This window comes from Podarcis raffonei, chromosome 5 (genome assembly GCF_027172205.1).
Source record: "Podarcis raffonei isolate rPodRaf1 chromosome 5, rPodRaf1.pri, whole genome shotgun sequence".
In the NCBI taxonomy this organism is placed as follows: domain Eukaryota; kingdom Metazoa; phylum Chordata; class Lepidosauria; order Squamata; family Lacertidae; genus Podarcis; species Podarcis raffonei.
The window spans coordinates 38,619,727-38,643,546 of NC_070606.1; the positions used below are offsets into that span (position 1 = coordinate 38,619,727).

The 23,820-nt window shown below is 41.9% G+C and overlaps 1 protein-coding gene across 9 annotated transcripts in view; it reads right to left on the reverse strand.

The window, feature by feature from the left end:
* Positions 1–501: 501 nt before the first annotated feature.
* The window catches only part of LGI1 (leucine rich glioma inactivated 1), a 29,388-nt gene continuing 6,069 nt past the window's right edge, over positions 502–23,820 (reverse strand). For 5 of the 9 annotated variants that reach the window (XM_053388713.1, XM_053388714.1, XM_053388712.1 and 2 more), the window contains exons 3-9: positions 14,763–14,834; positions 7,932–8,003; positions 7,762–7,833; positions 4,964–5,035; positions 3,330–3,499; positions 2,098–2,262; positions 502–1,997 (exon numbers count right to left, since the gene is read on the reverse strand). In XM_053388713.1, the coding sequence (XP_053244688.1) occupies positions 1,180–1,997; positions 2,098–2,262; positions 3,330–3,499; positions 4,964–5,035; positions 7,762–7,833; positions 7,932–8,003; positions 14,763–14,834 (1,441 nt within the window). In that variant the 3' untranslated portion in view covers positions 502–1,179. Of the gene's footprint in view, positions 1,998–2,097; positions 2,263–3,329; positions 3,500–4,963; positions 5,036–7,761; positions 7,834–7,931; positions 8,004–14,762; positions 14,835–15,170; positions 15,980–23,820 lie in introns of those variants that run through there. The other 4 variants (XM_053388711.1, XM_053388720.1, XM_053388718.1 and 1 more) reach the window with 4 other exon arrangements.

A 23,820-nucleotide genomic window follows, 5' to 3' on the forward strand; every position in this document is an offset into this window, starting at 1 on the left:
TAATGAACTCTCCCAGCACACCAGGTCTGGAACAAAAATGTATATGAAGGACTACACACATTAACTGGATTTTATATTTGTAAGATGTAGCAGAGATGCTGTTTGTAAGGGGGGGGAAGCAGTCAGCTGGAAGAATGGTTTAACGGCAAGCGAAGGATGACAACTGGACACTAAATAAGAAATGATGCATCTACGGGAAGAAATGATTGCCATATGTTTGAAACAGGAGCGGGAAACCCGATTTTAAGAAATTGTATTAAAATAATGTAATTAGACTTGATTTGCATAATTTTGAAAAATAATAAAAAGAATGATAAAAAAAAGAAAACAGCTCTTCAAACTTAAAAATAATAATAAAAAACCACATAGGTCCAGGTCTAGTGTTACATTTGCGGCATCCTCACAGTGGACCTCAATGTCCCTAGGAAACTGCTGAATTGGCGCAAAAGTACATTAAAAAATGACATAATTCTGAAACAAAAAACCATTTGGAATATGAAAGAAAATGTAAACGTTTTATTTGGCAGTTTTCAAATAGGTGAAGAATGGAAAATTACATCTTATTGGATCCCCCGCCCCCCCAAGATAGATGGAGTTTCACTACATATTTACAGAGCACTGGATCCAGACTACCTGCATACACACAATATATTTTAAGGACCCCCACCCCCGAGCAAAGAATCCTGTGAGCTGTAGTTTGTTAAGGATGCTGGGAATTGTAGCTCTGTGAAAGATAAACTGCAGTTCCCAGGATTCTTGGGCGAGGGGAATGTGCTTTAAATGTGCTCTAAATGTATGGTGTATATGCAGCCTTAGTCATGTTTAGACTAGACCCACTGGAATCAGTGGGACTTGAGTTACTCATCACTGTACTATGTACTATTGATATCAACGGGTCTACTTTAAGCATGACTAAATTTGGATCCAAGCCATTGTGACTGCAAAGAATAATTAATGATTTAATTTGTCTTTTCTTTTAAAAAAAAAAAGCAATTCCCAACAGCACTAGACGTGACATTTACGGATGAAGATACTTGTAGTATTTGATTCTAGCAATCTGATCCGTTAAAGGCATTCCGCAGACTGGAAGTAAAGAGAATCATCATCATGCATTTAGTTCATTAGGTCCTTGTTATCATTGGAGAAAGCCTCACAACAGATTCCAAAAATCTCTGTGTGTCACGCACTTAGGTCCACTATGATATGTTTATAAATCACTGTATTCCCTTTAAAGCTTGAGGCAAAGAGAAAATCTTGCTTGTCGACAAAAACGTGTGTGAAAGATCTTGGAGCTTGTATATTTAATTCCTGAAACTTCACAAATTTGGCCTTTCCTGCCTCCCAGAAATAGACTTGAGTAAATGAATAATCACTTCCAAGAATGGCATATTGATAATTCTTTATCTGAAGAGGCTGGAATACCATTGACCCTCTTGATGGCATCCTTTGTAAATCCAGAAATTTTGAACCTCCCCATTTCATTACTTTGGAATCGCCAATGAATCTTGTTAGACAAACGTAAATGTCATCTTTCACAGTGAAGTGCTTTACGGCATAAACATCCTCCATATCTGGAATGTCAACAGGGTCAACAAATTTGTTTGTTCCTTTGTTCCACTGATAGATGACAGGGTGCTGAGAACTACTGGACAGGATCAAGTGAGGTTTGCCAGCTATTTCAAGGTACTCCACATCAGTATCTCTATACCACTCATGCAAAGACTGGTCAGAATAAAATCCGATTCCATTCCATTTGTAAACAGTGGTGATTCCAGCTTTTGAACTGTCTGCAATTGCAAAATACCATTCTTTCGCCATCGTGAATATTTCAATGTCATTAGGCTTTCTGATTTTGAGAATCTCAATATCCTGAATTTTAGTGAATTTATTCGCATTAACGTCTCTTTTGTATATATGGGAGCCGCCGAAGAGTTGGGCAACTATGATGTACAGGTTTCTCTCGACAATGACAGGCTTGCATACAACCACTGACGTCCCTGGATAAAAAAAGTATAAAAGAGATAAAAGACTGCTTCATCATCAACTGGCATTTAGATCAGGTAGCAACACATGTCTGTGGAGACAAATCATTCATACCTGTAATGTTGTCAAAATTTCTAAAAGTCCCTTCCACGTGGTCCCATTGAAGGAAGATACACTTTCCAGTAAAAGGCTGGGCAATGACAACAAATTCATCATTCTCAAACGAGAATGTGTCCACCGATAGTGACTGATAAGGCAGCTTCCGAAAAACAACAAATTCTGCAAAAAAGGCACACCAAAAGGAGACATGCTCATTTATTATTATTATTTATTTTTTAAAAATGGTTTCCAGACATAGGTGCCGGCTCTCTGGGGCCCTGGGTGCTCAAGCACCCACAAAATTCTCCATGAAGGGACTGGGCACCAACAAATTTTCACGCTAGGGCCATGCACACTGCTTGGAAACCCACAGCCCAAGCACCCAGTCACAGGGCCAAGCTGGCACTCCTGTTCCCAGACAGTGGTTACTTTCTAAAGCCCCTTATTTCTGTTAACCCGGGCAAAGTACATAACGCAGGAAGTTTCAACGCTGTTACTCAGTTCTTTACTGGAATGAATGGTTGTTGAGTGGAAGCAAAGCTTCATGGGTGTTTGGTTGTTTTAAAAAAGCTCAAGAACGGAAGAATTACCAGAGCAATCCAAAGTATCACCTGGGAGGAGCTGGGTGGGGGCAGTTAACACACAGTCTGGTGGACAAGGTGTCATGCCGGCAGAAAACCTGCATGCTAGCAGAACCATGTCCACATGCCAGTGGGCAGCTCAGCAGGCATGTGATATGTCCACCAACATATGGCCCAAAATGAGGTGTTCTGAAGGCAGGGAATGGGCATGGGGAGGGAAGGAATCATTCTAACTACAGTAGTACCTTGGTTCCTGAACAGCGTAGTTGTTGAATAAATCGGCTCCCAAACCTGCAAGTAGGTGTTCCGGTTTGCAAACATTTTTCAGAAGCCAAAGGTCTGACGTGGCTTCCGCAGCTTCTGCTTGAATATAGGAAGCTCCTGCAGCCAATTGGAAGTCGCGCCTTGGTTTTCAAATGGTTTCTGGAGTCGAATGGACTCCCAGAGGGGATTAAGTTTGAGAACTGAGGTACCACTGTACATCCAATTCCCTATTAGGTGCTAAGCACACCCCAGAATCTAAAGGTGAGGCTTGAAGAGGGTTAGTAGAGCTGGGACACATGTCCCATGGGGTGTGCCATACATCCCCATTCTATAGCATATGGCGAGAGTGACTTGAAAAATATGCCATCAATGCAGTAAACGGAAGGCAGTTAGAACACTCACCTGTAATAATGCAATCAAATTCATTGGGAGAGAGGCTGTTGATTTTTCGTTTCTTATATTCCGGAGGACTTTCACAATAAATGTCCTCTACTGTTGCATTTGTTCTGCTCACCCATGCAACCAACCACTTCAATTTGCAGTCACATTTGAATGCATTACCTCTAAGGTCCCTGTCAGGAGAAGAAAGGAGGGGCGGGGGTTGTAGATGCAGTACAAGTGCTTTTGAAACATTAGTTTTCCATTTCTTACTTTTCAATCAATCAACACTTTATTACGGTCGTAGAGCAGCATAAGGAGGGAGCATTTCTTACTTATTTGCAGATATGGTTGTAAGTGTGTTGAAATATTTCAGCCCCCTTTTCATCCAGTTAAGTCTCACTGCTCTCAGTATGGGCTCTTGATGCTTTACTTTCCCATTTTATTCCACTCATAACTATTATTTTATTTAATACGTAAAATTTATATACAGCTTGATTGCAAAAAAAATCTTCAAAGTGGAATAAAAGAATTAGTTAAAAGAGTTAAAACATTCTCTGTTCTTGAAACCTGGGCGGGCTTATCTAAACAAAAATGCTTTTAGCAGGTGCCGGAAATAGTATAGTGAAGGCATCTGCTTGATATCAACAGGCAAGGAGTTCCAAAGTGTAGGTGCCACCACATTATAGATCCTAGTAAACGTAGCTTATACTCTGCAAGCACAGGGATGCTCCTGGCTGCCACTGAAAATGTCCTCCCCTCTCCAAGCCTCATCTCTACTGCAGGTATGCTCTCCACTAAAACACGGGTGACTAGCAATAAAACTGCCAGCACATTTGCAAAGCTAAGCAGGGTCTGGTCTGGTTTCAAATTGGATGGGGTACAGTGTAAGCCAACCTCACAATGCCTAGGACAGAAATGTCTCATACTGGATGTAACTGATGTGCAGAAAGGACTTTATTAACTGAAAACAGATGTTATATATGTATCTTTGTTATACATGAAAATCTTTTAATAAAAATAAACTTTTTAAAAAATGGATGGAGGACTGTATGTTGGAATCCCGGCACTGCAGGGGTTTGTACTAGATGACCCTCAGGGTCCCTTCCAACTCTATATGATTTTATTATTCTCTGACAAGGGAGATTTGATGGCACACAGTCTATCCCATTTTTCAACTTTCCTTGTATATAATCAGGGTGTTTTCGACTGTGTCTCAAATAGTCAACTTTCGGCTGTGGAATTACACAAACAATGTTAATACCCTTGACAGTGTTCCAATCACTGTCTTCATCTATTGGAAAGGTTTGGTTCAAAACAAAGTAATTTGCTTGCTATGCAGCCAATTGAACAATTAGGCAGCAGCCTTGTCCTTGCTGGTGCTTGCTGCGTTTCTATCATGTTATACATTTTTGAAGCTTTAAAAAATTGGTAGGTTGGAGAGATGTTTGGTAACAGGCAAAATATATCTCCTAATGGAACCAGTTGGTGCCTGAATGTAAATTGACAATGCAAGTGGCAGCAACGGTTTTAATACATCTGTCATACCACACCCACCTAATGAGTGGCCAGACCTGTACTTATTCTGTAATAATTACTAGTGAGCATTGATCTCTTGTCTTTCAAATCATAGTGTTAAAATGAAGAAGCTTTCTTACACATTTGTTAAAGAATCCAAGCCTTTGAATATGTCTTTTGGGAGGGTTTGGAGATTATTGTTTGCAAGACTCCTGCAAAAGAAAATGTTTTATTCTTAGCACAAGATCATCCTTTCATTCATTTCTAATCTGTTTCATCAAATACGTCTATGGCAAGCAATTAAGGAGTGCTATGTAAATGCCAAGAAGTGTTTTTTCTTTAAAGGATTATTTGTCAGAGCAACTTATTTAACAGTTCTTTGTTAAAATATCATGTCTGCACTTCCGATTGCTCTCCAAAACAATTGTTGAATGTGAAGATTTCCCATGCCTTGTCAATATTTTGACAAACTCTGTGACTTTTTGCTTTCTTTTAATTGTTCAGAAGACTTTCAAAGATGCAAAGTTATTTTATCTTATTTAATATAACCCACCCCTCAATTGAGAAACAACAACCCCAAACAAGCCAGGGTGACTTGCACAATATTAAGCAAAAACCATCAACAACAAATCTCAAGAAAGAGTTTTCATCCCATGCATAAATACAGATTTCTGCCCCCCTTTCTGCCCGCCAAGTGATAGTCAACAAATCAAAGCTGTTACACTTTTTAAAAAAATCCATTTCTGTTGAAAACAAATTGTCTGAAGCATATTTAGTATTAAATGGCTCTCTGCTGTCAAGAAGCCAATTTATAATTATATTTTTAATAGCTGCTTGAATCATTATACTTCTATGTAAAAGTTCATTTGAATGAAACTAGTGTGTCAGGAACTAAATTAATCAGCTGCTGTAATTTCACAGAACAGTTTAATAGGCATCATTATCACAAATTTATTTGCTGTGCTGTACAGGAATATAATGGCCCAGTTCAGACCTAATGCTAAACTATGGATTAGTGTTACATGCACAAACTTCATTGAGCCTCAAACTCATGTGCTTCTCCCTCCCCTCACAGGGCATTGAAGAAGAGATCAGAAATCTCTGTTTCTGCTTTTAAATTAGCTAGAGTTACTCTTTATGTCTGAAATGGATGAAGATACTTGTTAAACTATGGTTTGTTTAATCTTGGCTTCTTTGAACACACCATAGTTTTAGTCAACGTAATAAGGAACCTCGTTTGGTGGAAGTGAAAGCTTCTGATCTCTTTGTTGTGACCATGCTGGAAAAGAAGGAAAGGAGGGGCCCAAGGATTCCACCGCCCGCTTAGTAGTTCATAGACAGGAATGGAGAAAATGTGGCCTTCCAGATGTTTTTCAACTACAATGTCCATTGTCCCAGCTGATTGGCTATGCTGGCTGGGGCTGATGAGAACTGAGGCCGACAACATCTGGAGGACCACAGGATTACTAATTACATCTATATACATTGTACTTGAACATGATATATCTGATAATATATTTATGGGATGAAGCAGGGATTGAACTGACCACAAGTCCTGTTCCATAATCAAATGCCATCCCACTGGAAATGTGATTCCCCCTTCCTCAATACTGTCTTTTTTGGATCTTTTAAAGATGATTTTTTTTCACTTGGACCTTTGGAAGAAGATGAGGCATCAGGATATGCCTATTTTTTTAGCTTCTTGGACTGTGCCAATTAGTTTCATTGACCATATGAGCCTAATTTTATGATGTTTACGCGCACACACAGTATTATTATTGCTGGTTTTAAATCATACACTACCCTGTGATCATTGAATGTATGTATGTGATGTAGTTATAAATTTAACAACTACAATAAAAAATTCATTTTAGGATGGTATATATTGTTTTACTGTCCCATTTTCTGTGGATTGTTTTTATGTACACCACTTAGAAATGTGAATAACTAAGTGGTATATAAATGTCTTAAATAAATAATATTGTTTTCATATCAAAAAATTCCATTATTTTATATTATTTATGCATGATTCAAATAAATAAAAAAAGACTTTGAACTACATATGCCAGGGGTGGGGATGGGGGTGGTAGTTCTAGTGCATTCCTATATTCTGAAAGTAACCTTATTTGGAGAAAGCATTTTTCACGTATAATTTACAGTATAGATAAATTTGGTTTCTGCTAATGGTGGTAATTTGACTGAAATATTGTTTTGTACTAGCACTTCTCCCTTTAGATTCAATCCAAAAGATATGAACCCCATGCACAACACTGACACCCCACGCCTGTTGATTTGCACAATTTTCATTTTAGGGTGAAGTTTTAGAAGTATTTCTGTGGCTAAGTTGCTGGTGGATGGAGAAGAAGAAAATGTGCTATTTTATTGTGTGTTATTCACTTTTCTCCAAATTGCAAACCATGAAGCATGCCAAGAGATTGATAGTTTCATTCATGTATGCAAAAGACCTTATGCATAAACTTTAATGCCTGGATCACACTGGCTGAGATCCAAAGAGTTACTTTAGGATTACCCAAGGATTTGGGCATACCCAGTGGAACTGTTTAATTTCCCCCACTGCATGGCACACCTCCACAATATCACAAATTGCTTTTGAACCTTCTTTAAAATTAAAATCATGCCATGAAGGGCAGTTCAGGGGGCGAAACAAAAGTCAAGCTCAAAGCTTCCTTGTATATGCAAAGCAGTTTCTTGATTCCTTGGATCCAAGCTGCAGATACTAACACTACTCACAGAACAGGGTTTGAATTATTAAATGATACATTAGGCAATTGCCTGTTTAATTGTATAATCAATTGATTAATGGCAAAACAGGTAATCAACCCCCGAAACCTTTAGCTGGTTAACATCTTCAAAAGAAATATGTCATTGATATAGTTCTGTAAAGATGGCAAGGAATAAAACAAACACTTTTACTTACAGGTGAATTAAAGATTTCAGTCCTCGGAAGGAAGTGTTTGAAAGAGACTTGATGTTGTTGTTCTCTATAAACCTGCAATGGGTCATAAAGGCAGCTTGGTCAAAGAAATCTCTCTATCTCAAGCACACAACCACTCTCAAGAAATCTTTCACGTTATTTTTTCAACTCACAAATATTCTAGATGAGGAAGGCCCATGAAGGCATCACCGCTAATGACATCAAATGTATTTGCTGTAAATAACCTGTATAAAGAAATATAAAGCAAAAAATAACTAAACAGTGACATGCTGTCGGAACAGATGTTTAAAAACCACCTTGCTGGTTCTTGGTTAAAGTTAAAGATGAAGAACCACAGATCTCAGGAGGCATATTCCATCTCCTGCATAAGAACCCAAGGGAAATATTGTAATACAAAAGCAGACAACGCCCAGATCCTAAGCTGGAAAACTGACATAAGTTCATTAGAACCTTTGGGAAATAGGCTAATAGTAATCTATAAATGTGTGGCTATTTGAAATGATGGAGTTTCCCAATGGTTTCTCACTATTGCTCATTGTGCATTTGATATCATTACCTGTGCATTCAAAAATATACTGTGGCCTTGCTTGGATGTTCGAAGTTTTGATTCTGGCACGTGAAGTCTGCATAAGTGGCCCCAATTCCAGAGCTTCATCTGTGCTCTCAGCTGCACATGGGAGCTTTTGAATGGACAGGCTTTCCGATTTACTTGCCATATTCCTCAAAGAACAACATCTCCCCCGGGAAAATTATCACCCTGCTTGTCATATGTCCACTTTGGCAAAAGTCCGCAGACTTATGGCAGCCCTAAGTAAGCTGCTATCCTGTGCTTACTTTCCATAAAGGATGCCCTATTCAATGCTTTTTTCAATGAGGCCTACTTCTGAGTATTGCACTGTAAAAAGAATGGAGAAACTCTTTCAGATCCACATATGTTTCTGAACCCACAAAGAATCAAGAGATCAGTGTGTAATTTAACTGTTTCTCAATGGTAAATATGGCTACTATGGTAAATATTTTTCATGTTATCTGCAGCAGTGATCCATGTGGCTGTGCAGGTGAGGCTTAATGAAATATCTCTGTTTATGCAAGCTTCCAGGTAGTTCCCCTCTTGCATGACAGTTCCATGTAGCTGTTCAGGGAGGCCCTCCAACTCTCCTGAAAGGCTTTTTAGGGGGCAGGACAGCATGGGAAAAGTTTCTTATATAAGCTGCCTTCCACTTGGGTAACCGGTAGAAGCGACTCAATGTACGGTTCAGTCTTTAAAACTGCAGCTTAAATATTGTTTTTATGCTTAACATACATTTAGCAATGTGATAAAATGCAAACATTAAATGACAGTATAATGTAATTTATGTAATTTAATGCAATGGAGCGTCAACATGCATAAAAGAATTTACTAATTGTTCTTATTTGGAGAACACCTTGTCTGATATGATTGACATGGCATCTTCCACAAGACTTGGAGGAAGTGAAACTTGGCCCCATATGCCAGTTGGGTGACCGACAGCACCTGAAAGCTTATACTACTTAGGACTGCCATATTTCAAGTAGTAGAATTCCTGACACCCCCAAAGTTGTTGAGCTTTTTTCAGGAAACCCCTAAAAACAAAAAACCACCCTCCACAGCATCTCCAAGAGGAAGATTATTAGATACTGGAACCCCCCCAAATGAAAACAGCCAGGCCCTAATGCACCCCTTTCTCCAACATGCCCCCCACCTAACCTTCCTCTAAACTACACCTCCACAAACCTGCCCAGGCTCCCAACAGCCCTCAGAAACATGTAGTGAGGCACTGCCACCTTTCTCCCCCCGCAACCTTGAACGTACCACAGCTGGTTTTGTCCCCCATCCTCACAGTTTGTTGCCCTTGCTATCCAGGCCTATCCAGGTCTCGTTTAAACACTTTCCTGCGGTACCGCACTCCCCCCCCCCCCGTTACCTGCTTGGCCCCCATCTCTGCCTCTATAGTGCTGCAGCTGGAATGGGCTGGTGGCCCAGAGCAGCTGCAGGCCGCCCCGGCAGCACAAGGATGTGCTGCCACCATGTACCCCTTGGGCAAGGTGGCCTTGTTAGCAGCTCCCAAGTGCCCAGCTATAGACCCTCTCTCACTGCCTCCGCCACTGCGACTGAGCCGCCCATGGGACGCCCCTGGTACGGGGTCCCTTTTTCAACAAACTACGAGCAGCTAGGCTGCTGCGTCACCTTACTCCCTCCCTTCCCCTCCCTCTGTCCCCCCTCTCCAGCCAAGGGAAGTGACCTCTTGTCACTTCCACTGCTGCTAGGGTGCAGCATCCCCTGGAATATTTTTTTAAAAAGGGGGGGGGCACAGAAAACTGGAAAAAAAACTCAGGTTGCCATACGTTCTGGAAATTCTGGAGTTCTCTTAACATTCAAAAAATCCCCCCTGGATGCCATTTTAGACATCTGATTTCTATACGTGTCCAGAATTTTCCGGATGTATGGCAAGTCTAATACTACTCCCCACCCTCTTCAGCAAAAATTATTCCAGGAAGAGGAAGGTGTCATGGCCAAAGGGTCCTCTGTTCCCAAGACTAGCAATGAATGAGTGTTTACTTTCAAGTAAATTCCCTCCCAGATAGGGATGAGAGAGAAATTTGATTCTGTTTGCATTTAAAGCTGAATCTATCAAAATTCTCACTTTCTGAGGCAATATAAGAACTGAAACATAACCATCCATCAAAATCCACACTCACTAGAATTTTGCAACACAGTTCTCCAACCAATGTTTGCAAAAATGCATATATTAGGGCACAGTGCACATAAAAAATGACTATATTAGTGAAAATAAAATGCAAAAGCATATTAAATTGCAATAAAATTTTCGCAAAAATGTGAACATTAATTAAAAATGTGCTTATTAAGAGAAATTCATGCCAAAATGCTGAAGAATTTTCATGAGGATTTTTTAATTAAAAAAAATGCAAGCTGTTTCAGCACTGTAGAGAACTGAATTTAAGACTAGAAAAATGAGAAACTAAGCAAACCAAAATGGACAGGTTCTTCTATCCCTACTCTCAGGTAGGATTTTGCCCTAACTGTTAATCATCTATGACTGCAGTAGCAAATCAACTACTAGTAGTCAACCAACAGCTACTAGCAACAATTCTTGCTGTCAAACAACCATGAATATTTTAGAGACATTTACAGAATATTTGGGGGGCATGTTTTGTTTATTTGCTCTTTTACCTATTTCTATCCCTTTAAAACACATTCTTTCCCTCAAAGAATTCTGGGCACTGTAGTTAGTTAAGGGATGCTGGGAATTGTAACTTTGATGAGTAAACTACAGTACCCAGAAGTCTTTGAAGAAAAGAATATGCACAGCCTATGATTCTGTAGCCCTATTCAGGCACTGCCACACATGCACTCTGAATTGTGAAGCAGAGGCATGCTCCCTGGCCCCATGCCTTCTGCCTCATTGCTATGGCTAACTATGTCAGCCACCATGGGTTGGGGTCAGAACTTCTGCAGTAGGGAGCCTTCTCTACTCAGGTAGGTTCATCGCATGGTCTAGAACACTGACCTTCCGGGGTTCTCAATCACACAGTGAGCCCCTACACAAGTCAAAAAGGGACCTCACTGAAGACATTCAGCCCTCTGTGTGTGAGAGGCAAAGAAGCCAGTGACAGGAGGGGCTATGGAGCACAGTCTCCACCCCCAACTGGATTTGCATGTGAGGAACACAGGAATAGGGCTCATGATTCAATAGATTAGATAGTAGGGGACATTCTGTATGGGGATTTGTATATATTCTAGGCTCACAATGGGTCAAAATTATGTAACATGTATGACTAATTTCTATAATTCATTCTGACTGAGGAGTCCCACAGAAATAATCTACAGATGCTGGAGCAGAAAGAGCAAGATGAATAGACCTCTTGAGGGCAGTAGAACCAGACGGGCAAGGAAATAAGTAAAAACAGAGGGAAATGTCCATTTTTCCATCTGGAATGATTTGTATGCCTATATCCTGAGAGTAATGAATGCCTGACTCAGTGCTTTTTTCCATTTGGAAAGCCTTGCTGGGACTGAAAGTGCCCAAACCCTTCTGTGGATGCACTGGCTGGGCCTTCCCTTGTTTCCTGTTTGCTTCCAGGTTATTGGTATATTGGGGTGGGATTCAATCACATTCCAGCAAGTTCAGCTTGCACAGTTAAAACTGTTTTGGACCTCTTGTGTGACAAGCCTGCCTCCCCCGCAAAACTGGACTTTGCACAATAAGGAAAGTGATAAGGGAAAGCACCAGAAAGTGTGGGATAACACTAGCTTGATGCAACGTCATCTAGCCTCCCAGCAAACCGATCAGGATCAATCATCAATAAACAGGTCCTTGCTCTGCATTGGAGACCACACCGAAAGGCCTCCTACATTTCATGAGCAGCTAATTGAGAAATGCAGGGTGGTGCAAGTGGAAGAGGAATGGGCTCAGTGAAGCTCCACTGTGCTCTAAGAAACTCCCTGAATCCTTGTCACCATTTCTGTTCTGAACATGTTGCAGGAGAAGCTGTGTTCTGCCTACCAGTTTAGCTTGACTGTAGTCAGGGCTCACTGTTTGGATCACATTCTGGAGCGACCTGTTCTGTGGGGACCCTTCTGTGTTCACCCGTGGGTTGCGTGGGGTGATCTGTGCAGGGTTGGTATGCAGATGGTCTAATCTTACAATGGGAGGTTAATTCTGGCAATCTTTTAGAATCCTTCCAGCTCTATGTGTCCTTTGAACCCTGTCAGGAGATCACAGAGCAAATGCTACTAAGCATGCAGATTGGCTGTCTATGTATGTTGCATTACGTACTTCCAGCACAGCCCTTGGCAGTGTGCTTCCTACCCTCCTGGCTATATCTTCTACCTATTACTCGGGAAATGCATCCCACTTGGCAGACTTCAAGCTACAATCTCTGTAAGGTATCATCACATTTCTCTATACTGTATACTATAGGATTTGAAAGCCACAATGTTTATGTTACCTGTAAAGGACCTAAACCTATTCTCTTTTGACCAGTGACCTGGCCTTCCAAAATAACTCCAACAGGTAACGGTTTAACTGAACAGGAATAATTTTAGTCAAGAAGACCTGTATGGCATAAGCTCTAGAAGAAGAAAAAATAGTTGAGATGAGAATTGATGTGTAACTGGGGGTCACATGTTTGGCCTTCTCTGGTACACACCTGGTTCCCTCCCCAGCTGAAATTAGACGTGAAATAAACATTCTAAACTAGGTTGCGGTGTGATGCCCAGAACAGTTTCTCCGGTATGCAAATATGCTCACTAGCCCAGAAAGGTTGGTGACTCCTAGAATCCTAGAACTGTAGAGTTGGAAGGGACCACGAGGGTCTTCTCATCCAATCCCCTGCAATCCAGGAATCTTTTGCCCAACGCGGGGCTTGAACCCATGGCCTGAGATTAAGAGTGTTACAGTTATCTTGCACTGCTCTAGAACCACAGTTATTACAATGCACATATACCTGGAGCTGAAATCTGCGCTTCTAGGTTTGTAAGTGAGCTTCTGGACTCTTGGTGTTTCAAAAGCATGGAGTAGGTTTGTTTATACTGAAATGTATATGCTGCTTTTCCACCTGCAAAAGGGCCTTCAGAGCAAGTACACTGTGAGCCAAGGAAACGTGCCGCCTTGCTGAAAAGCCTGCTGAGATGGGCGACCTCGCATGTTCTTTGCACCACATAGCCGGATGGCAGTGCAGGTGGTGTCTCAGAGCTAAATGGCAAACTCATGATGTGCCTTTCCCTTTATGGACACACAAACGAGCAAATACAAAAACCGTAACCGTCTCTTTCCCCCAGCACAGATGATGTGTGAATTTTGCCTCTCTCTCTCTCTCTCTCTCTTGTAATATGCTCTTACTCCAAAAAAGCTTGTGTGGGATAATGTGTACAGGGGCAACATAAAGGTTTCCATGGTAACTATATTTACTCATTTGTCCTGGATTCAAAACCTTACTCGTTGTGCGCATGCCTTCTTATCAGCTCCCTTGACAGTAGACAAGAACAGGAAGGGTCATAGCGTCAACTATCAGGGCATCAGCATTTGAACTGAATAGATGTAATGTTCCAACAGAAGGTAATGCTTAGTAGCCAAACAAAATTATGCCCTGGGCTGACTCATCTCGTTTATTCTACCATCCTGTACACACACACAATTTTCTTTTTAAACAAATGAGTGAAAAGATTTCTCGACAGGTTTCTGAACCAAATCAGTCATCTGTAAGGGCCATCCTTTATAGGTGTCTCTATTTCACACAAAGTATACATTCAAAATAGACCTATTTCTGAGCTATCCCTACTGCACAAAACATCAACTGACTTCAGTTTTTCTCCAGGTCTGTGTTGTGATGGAGAACAGGGGACAAATCCAGTCCCTACCTAAAGAAATATCTGTGGGAAATGCTAAACCTCTACCGAAGCAAACATTACGGGTTTTGCTTGCAGAATTGTCCCATTGAAATTCAGGTCTCGATTCTGAAAACAGCCAGTCTATTTAGTCAGCAACAACTCTTAGACTTCAACATCCACCAGTACCAAATTTTAAAAGTGTGGGGAATTAATAATTACGACCCATTAGTATAGTCAGGCCTTTGAAGTACAATACATGTGATTTAGGAACGCAATGTGGGAACATAATTATAATCAGGCATCTAAATTTAGCCTAGCCAAATAATATTGCCAAGTTAGCACAATGAAGATAATAATGATAAAGATAACAGCAATTAACAAATATTAAAGAGGAAGATAAAGTTATATATATATATACATACACATACACACATACATACATACATACACCCAACTAGGAATGACACACCTTTAATTACCTTTACTGGAATCGCTAGGGTGCATTTTGTTACATAACTGATCTGCACTATTTCTTATAGAACAAGTACTAAAGCTCCGTTACTTTAGATACACATGTTTCATAACAAGTAACAATGATATAAATCTTTCTCACAGAAGTTGCAGAGATGGTGAGAAGACAAAACTCCTTTCTGGGATTTTAGTAAAAGCCGATCTCACAAAGGAACTAGAAGGAAAAGAAAACAGACCTTACGTTAACGCGAGCTCCCGGAATAGTTATTTACCACTTCAAAGGACCATTTCTTGTCATCATCACTAGTATTTACATTATTTCCACAAAAAAAGGGGAAATGGATGCTACAAGTTTCAGAGAAAGAAATAAATTAGATGTTCTAGCTGCATTCAGAGAGAACAACATTAAGCACATCCCCCCTCAATGCCCGGCTCCCGGGTTTTGAATGCTGTAGGTATTCACGACTGCAGACACCCCTCAGTCTGCACTGAAAACACCACACATGCTGGCTCAATTTTTAAACAGAAATTAAAAGAACCAAATGCTTACAGCCCTTACAGTGAGGTAACGTCAGGTGGAACGCTGCGCGGAATAGCTCTGGCATTTTCACATAAAGCATTATCTTTGGTACAAATACACCAAGCTGGACATGTTGTCTTCCCTGTCTTGCTCCCTTCAGTCAGCAACAGTACAGAGAAAAAGCATAGGAAAGAAGCAGTTCTTCTAAAGGGTTTGCTGGCATTTCCCATTCTTTTGATCCACTCTGGTTCCAGCCAGTTGAAAGAATGATATCCCAAAACATGAACAGGGTTTTCCCCCCGCACCTTTTTATTCAGCCGTTGAATGTCTTTCTTGTTAAGACACAGCAATATATTTCTCTCTCTCTCTTTCTCCAGCTCTTTTCTGTCTCTTTCCCTCTGAATGTTTCCTCTCTCTCTTTATCTTTTTGTAGCTGGAAAACCTGCAGCTGAGCTGTATGTTTCTTTCTATTCACTCAAGCAGCGTAGTGCTCTCAGAGAGGGAACCTGCGAGGTGCTGTGAAGGCAGGGAGGAGGAAAATCCAACCAGCTGTAGAAGCAGAAGAGGGCTTGCATCACCGCAAAGAAACACTGAGCACAACACAGCTTTAGGTTGCAAAGTGACGCAACTGAGAAAATACACGGCGCTCTCCCTTTCTCTCTCGTCTGAGGGGAGGCCCTCTTCTTGTTACCAAAAATAGCACAACATTATGCTTTGCTGGTGGGTGGGTGCGTGGGCGTGAGGTGGATTGTGTGTGTGCGTGTGTGTGGTGGGGGGAGATCGGTCATCATCTTTGACTGGATCCCTCCACCTGTGTAAAAATGTCCTTTGGGAATTGGGGCTCCCTCCCCTTGTTTCTTCTTTGCATATGCCAAGTGACAGCAAAAAGAGGAAATTGAGTGACACGGTCCAAAGCCATCACAGCAAAAGGAACAGTTGTCTTATGGGTTTGCTTTTCTCGCACAAGCTCGGGTCACAGCTAGACAAACAGGCACACATGGAGCCTATTACCAAGAATGCCTACAACTGTCATTTGAGAAAGAAAACGCTCTTTTGCTCTCAGACAAAATCCTTTTTTAAACCTCCCTTGCATCTTTGTCTTGCTAATGTACAGCAGCCAGCCTTTGAAGCAAACCAATTTGCATATTATTTTGAAAACTTGTTTATTTGCTGCGGTAGGCTGTGTCATCCTTAGAAAGAGGCAAAGGAGTGGGGCTTAATCTACGTAAAGTTGCTGCCTCAGCATCTGTTTCTGAAGCCAAGGCTTCGCCCTAGCCTAGGACAACTGAATATATGCCAGTGCCCCCTGAGCATGTTGGGTGTGCATTTGCCTAACCACTGAAGAAAGAGCCTTCAGCACTGGGGATTGGAGAGGTTTCTCCAGGTTGTTTTATCCAAGGCTTGAGCCCTTGTCTTACTTTTACCAGGAATTAAGCACTGTGACGTTGGCTGCTTAAAACTTACATTTGCTACATCACAGTTTAAGAAAAGGCAATGTCCACCCCCACCCCCCAATTAGGCCTAAGTTCTTATTTTCACCATTATCCTATCATTGCTCTTATAAGTAGAAGATATTTAAAGCACTATTGGACTTTAGAACATTCTATGTGCAAGGAGCTGCAGATCAATAATAAATGTACTTAAACTTAACATCCCTTAATTTAAAATTCAAAACCAAAAAAGCAGAACATCAGTCCTTTGGAGATGGTTCTTTCCCTGGGCACTGCATCATTCATTAGAAGGATTTTTGATCTTTTGACACAGGGATCATTTTTACAGATTAGGCAAGTGGAGCATAGCTAACCTGCTGGCCAGGTGACAGAATCTGATGAACTGAGTACTGCATAAAATGAAGCTGTCACTGGGACTGGTAGAGTCTTCTCTGTCAGAGAAAGGGACAAATGATATGTGTTGGGCAGTTCCATGATTCTTCCTACTGATAGTGGGTTTTAAAAATAAAAATAATAATAGAATTACAAGCAGCCATGAAAGGCTAAAAATCAAGAGTGAAGCATCAGAGAGAGTAAGGTAGGGTGCTTAACCCTTTCCTTTCCCTGTATCCCCCCCCCCCAGCAAAGTGAAAAGACCATGATTTTGAGCAGACAATTGCTGCTGCTCCTCTGCTCCTGATTTCAGCCACCTACAGCTGCACTTCTTTAAGAAAAACAGGCTGGGAGAAACAGTTATGAAATTGCCCACCATTTGCCATTTGGTCCAGTGGAACAGCTGCTGCTGTAACTAAGCCTGTAACCAAGCCAAAGCACATGCAACTCAAATAATTGCACAGTATTTGCCCCAGCCTATCCTTTTGCTCTGTTGTTTCGCCTGTGCCAATTTTTAGACTGTAAGCTCTTTGGGGCAGGGACCTGTCCCCTTGCATACTCCAAAGCATTGTGCACACTTATGGGTAATAGTGATGATGATGATGATGATATTGAAAGCACTTAAATAATCCTCTTGTCAGTTCGAACTTCAGGTGCATAATAACGACAAGAGAAAACGAATGGATCAATTTTGCCTTTAGTATAACTCCATTATTTCAGGTGCTAAGGGAAAATATTGGTTCATAGAATACCATAGCCGGTAAGCAGGCATCAATATAATTATTTTCCTTTATAAGAATAAAGTATATGGTTATGATTAGAAGTGTTGTAGGGGCACAGAATTTGAGAGGAATGTACATCACCAACAGAGAATGGTACAGGAAGTGCTATTATCAAGCTGAACATCTAGTATCTGTAGGCCTGTATTAAGTGGATCTCATGCTGATGAACCTCATTTCCCCTCTCGAGATTGAGGCTAGGGGTAGTCCTATGTAGAAAAGGGCCAAAACACCTTTCGTAGCGTGTTGACCCAAAGGTGAACTGTTCTGGGAGCTATGCTAACACCATCTTGGTAGTCAAGACAACCCCACAATTAATTGGTAGTTGTTGTAGCAATGAGCTCATATATGCTTATATTCACAGCCAATATAAGCTGATTGGCTTGCTTTGAAGTTATCCTTATCGGTGGGCTTTGGGTGCTGGGCTCTGAGCCCAGAAAGGGGAACTAGCTGGAAGAGTTGGGTATTTGCCACCCATGCCCTCATCTGGGCAGGTGGAGCGATGGGAAGCCCTAGGCCATGTTACGTATGCTGCTTAGTGGATGAAGAACATACGCACTTGGGCCTGGGTACGGACAAGCCATCTCCTAGCTGTGGTGTCCATCCTGGGTTCAGTGAGGAGAGCTGTCAGGCTGTAAGTCTACACGTTTTTTAATAAGGCACTAGAACTGATTACTCTGGTGTTTTTGGCCTCCTCCTTTGGGATCCCTGCACCCAACTACTCCCATGAGCCCTCTGCTAGGGCTGTGGTTCAGAACACATAGGCATCCCATGTATTACTACGGGGCTGTTAAGCAGTGGTTGCACAATCCATTGACTTGAGTACAGCAACACATGATGGAAGCAAGTCCAACACTATGGCACGTAGGTAGTCGAGCTCTTGCCATCTTTTTTGGAGGTTGGTACTTGTATAGAATTGAGGTGGTGAAAGTGAACCTGTCAGTCATTCATGGCCAAGGGCAGGCAAGTTCCTTTAGGAAGACAGTGAGGTAGCAAGCAACTAGTAGTTGAGCAGAGAGAAAGGACCAGGACATAATCTCCCACTGTAGAATGTTGCCCAAACAGAGAAAGCGTGCAACCATTCTGGAAACTCAGTAACAGGAAGTGGCCCAGGAATGGCCTTCTGCTGTCACTGGATCTGCCAAACTACCTGAAGTCCACTAAACTGACCGGCAGTCATTTCTGATGCAAGGAACAGAGTAATAAGTGCAGTGCTCAAATTATTGGTGAGGGGCTTTAACGAAACACCACCCCCTGACAATGGTGAGCTCCCCTTTACTGCAAACACTGATCCATGGGACTCCCTGCTTGATTACTTCAGTGCCTGACATGTAAATACATCAGCCAATGTCTGTTTTCAAACTGAAAATGTGCCTCTAATGAAAATAAGAGCCAGGACAATAGATTTGTTGTGGTACTAATGGCCTATTTTTAAAAATTGCAAACTCTGCTCAGCTCCCAATGGCTCTGGATTCCCTTTAAGCCTGTTCTCTGAGTCTTAGGACAATGAGATGTTGCAACTTTTCCTCATTTAACCCCTGCCCCACATGTGTCCAGCTTCTGCACACATCTCCCTATACCCATGCATTATGCAGTAGAACGCAATGCCTTTGTTCATATTTTCCAGCCCAGCACCACAAAGCCCAAAAGATTACTTCTCACAATCTGGTTTAACCACAAGTCTAAACATTACAATGGTTTATTTTTATTACAGGGCAATAAAAAATGAACTTATATTCCCATTCCTGCCAAGCCGGGTATCTGCTTTGTATTGTCATCAATCTGTTTATAAGATTATGTGGGTTGTATGGATTTTTTTTAATGGCTCACTCAAGCTTTAGCTGTGGAAATCTGGTTTCCCAATTGTCAGTTCAATCACTGTGACCTCTCCAAATCTTTGGGGGAAGACAACCTTTCTGTTGAGGCCCGTGTCAAGATGCCTGGTTGATTTCCTCCTAGATTTCCTCTCCTTTCCTCTTTCTGCTGGAGAAACAGGTATGGATTGAATGTGCCTAGGCACAGGTCACACTGGCAGCAGTTTCCACAGGAATCCCTTGTGAGTGCTAAGGATCTACTGCCAGGCTCACTGTCATAGAGGGTCACCACCTGCTCAGCTGGACAGTTCAGGAATTACAGCTTTGTATCCATTTTGGTCTAACGTACATATTTTTTGCAAAGAACATTTCACCTAATATAACACAGTGGTGTGTGTTATTTTCACCAATATATGCTTTTTTATGCACCCTTTACCTGGTTTATGCGGGGGGTTTTGCACACATTGCTTGCCTGGAGAATCACATTGCAAAATCTGGACAATTGCAAATTTCAAAGGATGGCTGTTTTGCAGCTCCCAGAATGTTTCAGAAATGTGCATTAGGTGCATTTGTCTTTGAATGCAAACTGAATCAAATTTCCCCTGAACATCCCTACCAGTGGTGAGTCAAGTGTGGTAGAGGAGGGAAGCTTCACCTGGATGGAAGGTGATGGACAAGAGGGGCCAGGTGAACATATGGAGCTCCAGGCAACTGTTGCCAGGGAGACTGGAATCTCGAGGACAGGAGAGTAGCAGATAAACAGTAGCGGAGGTACAAAGTTGAACAGGGAATGTTGCTTTATTCCTTTAGAGTGGATTTATTTGGGGATGGGCAGAATGTGGTCAGAGGCTCGCAGCAGCTTGGCCTAGAGACAGGGATGGGGAACCTGACACCCTTTAGAGCAGCCCTAGAGCAACATGGCCAAGAGTGAAGGCGTTGGCTTCTATGACATCTAAAGGCCACAACACTGGCTAGGCGTGGACTGAGAGGTACAGCTTCACCTACAAAGGACCAGAATGGCAATGAGGAGAAAAGGGAACCAGCAGCTGGGCATGCATCATTGCAGGACCGTTGCATCATTGTGGAACCCAGCCAGCGCCAAGCATCACTCCATTAATGCAGAAACCCAAATGCATGAAGGGTTCTGAAAATTGTCCTGTGTTTATGCTGAATGGAACTTCAGACCTTGGCTGCAAAGGATGGAGGAACAGAAAGGAAAGCAGCACCCAGATCTATCCAGTCCCAGCCCCAGTGGTGCCTGTTTCTCCTCTAAGACTGGTTGCAGAAATATAACATGAGACCCGCTGGATCAGACAAAGGGGCTCTTTGACAGGCCAGCATTTGGCTTGCAACACTAGCTGTCAAGATGACTATGGGAAGCCCACAAGCAGGTAGGCATTCAGCTGCCTTTCCGTGTTGTTTGTCCTCTCCTGAATCTGGTAGCGAGGGGTCAGACTCACCCAGCTTCCCTTTGCTGTTGATTTCCATGTCTGATGACAAGTCAGGAAAAGAAGGGTGCTTCCTGCATGGACCATTCCTTGCACACATTTTCAGTAAACCAGTATGATCCCATTCTAATTTCTACAGCTTGTGTAAGTACCTGTTCCCTTTAATACTTTTTCGTGGGGTGTGTGTGTGTCAGATATAACAGCAACAGCTCAAAAAAGGTGCTTGCACAGAGGTTCCTCATAGCCTGGACTTTATCTTGCTCCATCATCATTTCAAGCTGATAGCAATCCATGGAGCAGGGCCAGGTTCTGGCAAATTCTAGGGTTGATTAGGGACGATCTCTTCAGCACTTTGGAAAGCAGTGGCTTTTTCTTTTGTGGAACGGCATACCAACAGCCAGGATTTTCACCGAACTGAAATAAGCCCTGCTTATTCTCCAGGCCAGTCTGATATTTTCATCCTCCAGTCCATTCTGATATTGTAGGTGGAGTTCAGCCAATGCATTAAATCAAGACCCCTTAAACCCAGGCTAAGAATAATGGTAGTGCACCTGAGCTTCTGGAGTACAATCCCCTTGAAAAAGCCACTCACCACTGTATTTCCTCAATTTGAATTTTACTGTATTCATTTTGCATTCTGCTGCTCTTATTGTAATAGCTAGGTGGCTACTGTAGCCTGGCAACAAGAAGAATGCCGTCATGTACGTTCTGCAAAACCTATTAAGACTTAAGCTTCCACCTCTCATCATGAATTTGAGCGTTTGCCATACAGCCTCTTTGATGTACAAATCCTGACGAGGCATACCTTGGTTACTTCTTGCAGCAGGGTGGTCTGAAACAGCCATTAGAAACAAAAGAAGGTGGAGTGATGCCAGGCGACTCCTTGGAGACGTTAGCTCGCTCCTTTCAGTATTCCAATTCACCTCTTTGCCCAGAAGAAAGGAAAGATTTCCTCCCGCCCACCCAAAAGCAATCCTGTAAACTAGTAATTTCCGGGCCCAAGGCAAGTTCCCAAATAGATAAGTTTCCAAATGTATAAAATAGCAATTATCCCAGAACAGTTCCACTTGCGAAATGATTGGTAAAATCTGGACTAAGCCAAAAACGAATGTATTCCTTTATGGGCAGTAAGTACTGCTGCTGAAATTCTAAACTGACACAGCACAGATAGACTGCTCCTGATATGTGGTGCTCTACAGTGAGTCAGCTCAGAAGCTGTGTTGCTACCTAATCAGCAGTAGTTAGACAGAGTCACATGGCTACAATTCATTCCTCCTGGCCAGCAGAACTCAAGGGAGGAATATGCTTTTAGGCAGAAAGCAAAGAGCCTGTTGCCTTCACTATGCTTCCCAGCAAGCTGACATACGGCTTTTCATTTACCACCTTGAGTACATACAATTACTCAAAACTGAAAAGACCCTATATAATATGAGACCCATTTCATGTCCCAATATAGCTTGCTTCAAGTTATGCGCCCTCATCACTATTCCTTCTTTATACTACTGTGTAAGAGATGGACTGTTACATTTGCATTATTTTAAATGGTTTTACTTTATTCGTACTTGTCTGGCATGTCTTAAATTAAAATAATGATGAATAGTATCTAGAAGACATTAGAAGATTCTGATTGGCCAAACCTGTCACAAGTATTATTGGCTATCCTAGTGCTGTTTGGAATTAGGTGTTACATGCATCTGAGAGTTAATATACCGGTAATTGCTTTTGGCAACTGCTCTGCCAGATGAACTATTTACAACACTAATGGAGGAATAAACACATCAAAGCAAGAAACCCAGCCAAATCTCCCCCTTTGTATATAAGAATGTTTCAATTCACTTTGTTAGGGGCATTTTCTAGGGTTTCCAACTTATTTTAAAAGTGCCATTGCAGATTCATATGTCTTTTAACCAATTAACTGATTGGCTAACACTATATATAAAAATTTGCATAGTATCAAAAATTTGACGGAAGGGCATTGGGTCATTTTTGAGATAGGAAAAAAGTGTGAGATAACTTAGAATTAGAAATAAAAGCTACCACCCATTAGTAGGAGGAAAGGTGATATTTAATATATTGCTTTTTCCATGTTCCATCACAGTATAATAACAGAACAAAATAGCCTTGGAAAATAAATTGGCATGTCCTTAAATTGCACTTAAATTGTATCCTCAGAGATTAAAATTGCCCACCATTGATTAATCTGCTGATTAAACTGGTGCTAATGAAGCTAATGCCTATTTTCTCAGATGAAATGAGTGTCATTCAGCAAAAGTGCCTGTGGCTGTAAATGTGACAGTCCAAGCGTAGGCAACATGGTGCTCTCCAGATATTGTGGACTAGGACTTCCATCAGGGGAGCCAGCATGGCTGGTGGTGTGCAATTATGGGAGTTGTGGTCCAAAATACCTGGAGGGTGCCATATTGGCTACCTCATGATAGTCTTTAAGGTGCCCCAGAGTTGCTTTTGCGTAAATCAAGGCACATGCCTATTGTTTCTATCCACCATCTTGAGTGCACAGAGAGCAGAATGGCTCCTAGAGTCCTTCAGTATCATGGCGAGCTTCCAACCTGAAACCTGTATCACAGCCCTTTGGTGGTCCACCTCCCCCAACAATGCTCCTCTTTGTCATGGACTGGTTGGATGCCATGGAGTGGGAGGAGGCACCGGCTGGGGAGCCTCCAAGGGAACCCCCAGATGAAGAAGGCTCAGAGCCTGTTGATAGGTGGTGTGACGACGATGAATGCTCAGAAGGTAGAAGAGGGGGCACACTGGGAGGAGGAGGTGTCGGAAGCTGAAGAGGAAACAGGGTTTAGTGA